The 5,643-nt window shown below is 38.6% G+C and overlaps 1 protein-coding gene across 1 annotated transcript; it reads left to right on the forward strand.

Annotated features, from left to right (window-relative positions):
* Nucleotides 1–1,206: 1,206 nt before the first annotated feature.
* LOC105321997 (uncharacterized) lies at nucleotides 1,207–5,477 on the forward strand. The gene is made up of 2 exons (XM_066071643.1): nucleotides 1,207–1,339; nucleotides 1,445–5,477. The coding sequence occupies exon 2, from the start codon at nucleotides 1,502–1,504 to the stop codon at nucleotides 4,331–4,333; it is 2,832 nt and encodes a 943-aa protein (XP_065927715.1). The 5' UTR covers nucleotides 1,207–1,339; nucleotides 1,445–1,501; the 3' UTR covers nucleotides 4,334–5,477.
* Nucleotides 5,478–5,643: the final 166 nt, after the last annotated feature.

Consider the following 5,643-nt stretch of genomic DNA (forward strand, 5'->3'; position numbering starts at 1 on the left):
TGAGTTGACTTTCCAATAATAAAATTCATATTTTACCTATAGTCCGTATATATGCGTGGCCTTCGAATCCTTTTTGTAACATTGAAAACATTTAATATGTAAAGGCAGAACGAGAATAAAGGGATGGTGAATGTATAAAAAATACGTGTAGTCTTCAACAACCCCCACCCCTACCATTTATCTTTTTGAGAAAAAAAAGTCATTATAAAAACGTCACATGCTAAAAGCATGAAATTAGAAAACTAGGACTCCAGATCGAGTAAAAGTTTTATGGGGTGCAAATCTACGGTTAAAAATTTTCTAAAACGTCTCAGGGGAGATTTATGACACAATTTCTCTAGCTACTGTTTATCAAGTACTTCAAGAACATGATGTCTAGAGGATCGGGGACGAACTTTCTAAAGTTACACAATTTATATTAGGGTCACCTTGTACAGATATGTGTTTCTTATGATTTCATTTCTCTCTTAGTTTCGCTTTAAAAGATACAAGGGGAAAATAAGATAAATTTCTATTAAATTTGGAAAAAAATATATCACAAATTTAGAATTGTGAATGAAATTGTATATTCACGTGTATACAATTATCTGTCATACATGAGCTGGACAGGATATTATTTAATAAGTGGATATGAAAACAGAAAGAAACATACTTCATGCGTAATTTATTAATTTAGATAAAGAAAACCACAAATTAACAACGCAGAACAGAGGTCGCCGTTTTCTTCACCTAATGTCTGAACAGTGTGTCTCCATTACTGTGCACTTAACAACACACTATATAATTAGCAAAAACTTTGCTCCTAAACTTTAATAGTGGTGATAAGATACCATAACTTTTTTCTGCGGGCAAAGACATGCTCGGATCCAGAAAATTTTTCCGGGGGGGGGGGGGGGGGGGGGGTGGGGGTGGGGGTGGGGGTACGACGGTCATTTGAGTTTCCCAGGGGGCTCTGAGGCATGTTTTCTGGTAATTTTATAATATAAATAAATTTGAATTTTGCAGGAGGGGGTTGGGCTGTGCATGAAAGAGACACTTTTCTTATCAAACATTCATATAATATACACCAAAATAATATTAAAATAACATGAATTTAAAAATGGAACGCAATGATCTTAATATAAATGAGATAAACCGCAAGCACAGTCATAAATCCATCAGACCGTATCAAAGGAGAATTGAAGAACACGTGTTCTACGTCATCCCGTGACGTGTACGTTTATATTGCTGTGTCAGGGAGACTATTTGGATTTGCCAGGACATTACATAACGTATAGAGGACATAGAGAAAGTCAAGGAACAGACAAGCCGCCATGTCGATCTGAAACTGATCACAAACGTAAGTTTTATTTTTTACCGTCTTCTACAGCTTTCTTTGAAAATGGTATGATTAATAAAAAAAGGGACACGTGTACTGAAGATTATTTTTTAATTTTCAAAATAGTGTTAGAGAGAGAAAGGAAGAGAAGTTTAGCACTACTCTGCCGTCGAAAGTTTCAAGATGGAAAATTCAGCGGAGGAGGAGGTGAAATCGTTATGTGGTCATAAAAGTGACATGCCTGTGTGCATGAACTGCATTCTGTCAAACAAATTACAAGATTCTCACTTGGAACTTTTGTCTGACATATGTGAGTCGCTGAGCGTCTCAAAGAAGGACAAAATCCGGAAGGACCTGCTGGATTTGGAGGACAACATTGGACCATCGTATGATTCCAATTTAGGTAAAGTTGAAGAGCTTCTTTCCTCGGTCACAAGGCAGCATAAAGATAGAAAGAATGTGATTCTGGATCTAGGTGACGAGCTGCATAAGGTGGTTGACCTTGTCATTAACAAATATCTGTCCGAAGCTGGAAAGATGGAAAAGGAAGACATCGACTTCCTTCAGTCTCTTAAATCGAAATTCAAATCGTCCGCCTCTGAGATAAAGGCAGCTATAAAAGAATATCGCGAATTTCTTGCGACAGACAACAATAAAAAGCTGGCGAAATATCAGTCAAAGAATGAACATTTTAGAAAAATGCCCGCCAGTTATGATGTGACGGTCACTAAATTTCAACCAAAACATCTCACTGAAGACAAGCTGTGCCAGATCATCGGAGTTATACCATGGTCTGTCAAAACGGAAATAAAACCACAGGAAAATGGCATTTCCGGTTCAGAGGCAAGCTCGGTCGATAGTTCTCCGGTTGCCAAAAATGAAAGCAGTTCATCAAAATCAAAAGATGACAAGTTATCGGAACTGAACGAGCTTATGGAATCCATATCAAAGGCCACAAAGGACCTTGTGGTTGCCCTCAGTCCTAAGGTAACGAGAAAACTTGCTGTACCTAAAGAATTCAGCTCAAAGGCCACAAGTCAAAAAGAACAGGCCGCAACAAGCCCAAGTTTTGCAGCAACGGTAAAAAGTCTGAAGGAATCTAAATCAAAATCATTTTCCAGCATGAATGGTCACGCTGAAATAACTTCAAAGACCACAGTGCAAACTAACACATCTTTGTCTTCCAGCTCCAAGATACCAACACCATCTAGTCCTAAGACATCTATACCCTCTAGCCCTAAAACACCCACAAGCTCACAGGATCAAAAGGTTGATATTTCCAATCCCTCTAGTCCTAAAACACCCACAAGCCTACAGGATCAAAAGGTTGAGATTTCCAATCCCACTAGTCCTAAAACACCCACAAGCCCACAGGATCAAAAGGTTGAAATTTCCAATCCCTCTAGTCCTAAAACACCCACAAGTCCACAGGATCAAAAGGTTGAGATTTCCAATCCCTCAAGTCCTAAAACACTTAGTGGACCAAAGGACAAAAAAGCTGAAATTTCAAGTCCGAAAGCTAAATCCGAAATATCTGTAGCAAAAAACATGGAAATTGATATCCCAATAGAGCCGATGAATGAACCATGTGTAGAAACTGATCCGAAGTCCACATTAACACCTTCCAAAGAGCCGAATTGCATTTTGGATCCAAAATGTAGTCCAGTGAATGAGCCATGTGAGGAAACTCATCAGTGGTCCATTTTAAAATCTTTCAAAGAACCAGATGGTCTTTCGGACCTAAAATGTAGTCCTGAGAATGAACCCTGTGAAGAAATTCATCATCAGAGGTCCATCCTGAAACCTTCCAAACACCCAAATGGTATTTTGGATCCGAGGTGTCATTCTGAAACACAAAAAGATTCTGGTTGTCTTGACGACTCGCCACTGCTCATAACGAAGCACATAGCCGGTATACATCACGTGAAGTTCAGTTCGAAAGCAACAGCAGAACTTAGCAAAGAGAATAAAGAGGCTAAATCTACACTTTATCATAGTGAAGAACTCAATAATTTATCAAATGCAAGCAACGGTGCAGACGATGAAGTCGTAAGCTCTGTAAACCCAACTCCACATACGGCTCCAACAGAACACAGCAGCGTGATGGAAAGCACCAAAAGGGAAAAGAGAGATGATGGTCCATTGTTGGATTTTTTCTCAAGCACAGATCTTGAGGCGAACATGGTGTCTGAAGAAACCAACATCTTTGCTAATGCCCCGTGGGTCATGGACACGATGGAGACCGGATATACCTATACTTACAAGATCGCCTGTGCATCGAGCACGAATCAGATTTTCGTCTGTGGCAATAACAAGATTATTAAGCAGATGAATTCAGAAGGAAAGTTTGTAGAGAAAGCTACCACCGAGTCTGGAAATCAGCCATTTGATCTTGCACTGACCAGTGATGCACAGCTGATGTACAGTGATCACAACGGGAAGTGTGTCAACGTGGTCAGAAATAACGGCAAGATAGAAAACCTGATCAAATTCCAGAAATGGTTTCCAATGGCCCTTTGCACGACGGCTGCCAACGACTTACTGGTCACAATGGAATCTGAGGATCTAGTCATGTGTAAAGTGGTTCGTTACTCGGGATCCAAAGTCAAGCAAGAGATTCAGTTCAACGTGAAAGGGGAGCAGTTGTATTGCCGAGCGGATTTCATCGACGAGAATGCCAACCTCGATGTTGTTGTGTCTGATCTTGGAGCTCGTCGCGTCGTAGTGGTTGACAAGTACGGGATCTTCAGGTTCAATTACTCGGGCAACATGCAGAGCAACAGGTACAAGAGCTTTGGTTGCTCGGGAGTGGCCACCAATAGCAAATGCCACATCGTTGTAGCAGACGAGTACAACGACGTGTTGCATGTTATTGACCAGAACGGTCAGTTCCTGACCTACGTTGATAACTGCAAGCTACAGCGTCCGGGGGATCTGTGTGCAGATGGTGACGACATTTTATACGTCATCCAGCCTGTTACCAACCAAGTCAAGAAAATCAAACTTTACCGGTAGATACATGCAAAACAAACTTTACCGGTAGATACTTACAAAATCAAACTTTACCGGTAGACGCATACAAAATCGAACTTAACCGGTAGATACTTACAAAATAAAAATACCGGTAAATACTTACAAAACTAAACTTTACCAATAGACACATACAAAACAAACTTTACCGGTAGACACATACAAAATCAAACTTTACCGGTAGATACTTACAAAATCAAACTTTACCGGGAGATACATACAAAATCAAACTTTACCGGTAGATACATACAAACTCGTCTTATTCATGCAATGTAAATAGGTCATACACTACTAAATAAGTCAAGAAAAACAAACTTTACAGACTGTTTTCAGTGACAAGTGAAAGAAAACCATCGATATAAAATCGCCTCATTCACCCGATGTAAATACCTCGTAAAAAAATACATAACTACATGTAACCAAATGAAGAAAAGCAGACTTAACCGTTACTAGTAACGGGCAGATTCAAATGAAATTGTCTCCTTCATTCACTGTAAATAGCTCATAACCCATAATCAAACTAAACAAGTCAAGTTAAACAAACTTAAACTTTATCATTAGAGTCATTATGATATACAATCATATCTCAGTTCATCCCAGTGTATTTAACTCACAGACAATAATCTGACTAGGCCTCTCCAAGTCAAGAAAAGTTAAAAAGACGCAACATTTGTAGAAAGATCAACAAGGTTCAATGAAGAACAATTCTCACGGAGAAATTAAAATCTCCACAAAGATTACAGCAAGTATTTCAGAGTTTAAAAATTTAGGATATATTGATCTATGGTCTTTAATGTCAATAACAATACACTTGGTTAATTATATTATATCAGAGCACTTTACTTGTAAGGACAATATAAAAGTTCATCCGGTTTTCTTATTGCCACTACGTACGCTAAAGAGAAACTCGACAGGTGACATTACCTAGTACAGAAAAAAACCACCTGATTACTAATTAAGTCAGAAATAAACCTAGAACGAATTCACAGCCAGAGAAAAGAGAACTCGATGACATTTAGTTTATATGGGTCGTAAAATATGACATCAAAATGTGAAAAGAAATATACAGAGGACTATTGACTATCGCAAGGACTTAACCGCGCGCGTTTGTTCCTTAAAGTATTTTCTTTCTATTTGCAGCTCTCTCGAAGCTTTCCTGCAATGAATATACATCATAACCCAAAGATTTGATTTTTAAAACAATCATGAATGCCATGTATCCATAGATTTAATTTATATAATGTGCATGTAAAAATCAGTGGAAACATTCCAATTTCTTGTGAGATAATGAGAGA

The sequence above is a fragment of the Magallana gigas genome, chromosome 9, assembly GCF_963853765.1.
Source record: "Magallana gigas chromosome 9, xbMagGiga1.1, whole genome shotgun sequence".
Lineage (NCBI taxonomy): Eukaryota > Metazoa > Mollusca > Bivalvia > Ostreida > Ostreidae > Magallana > Magallana gigas.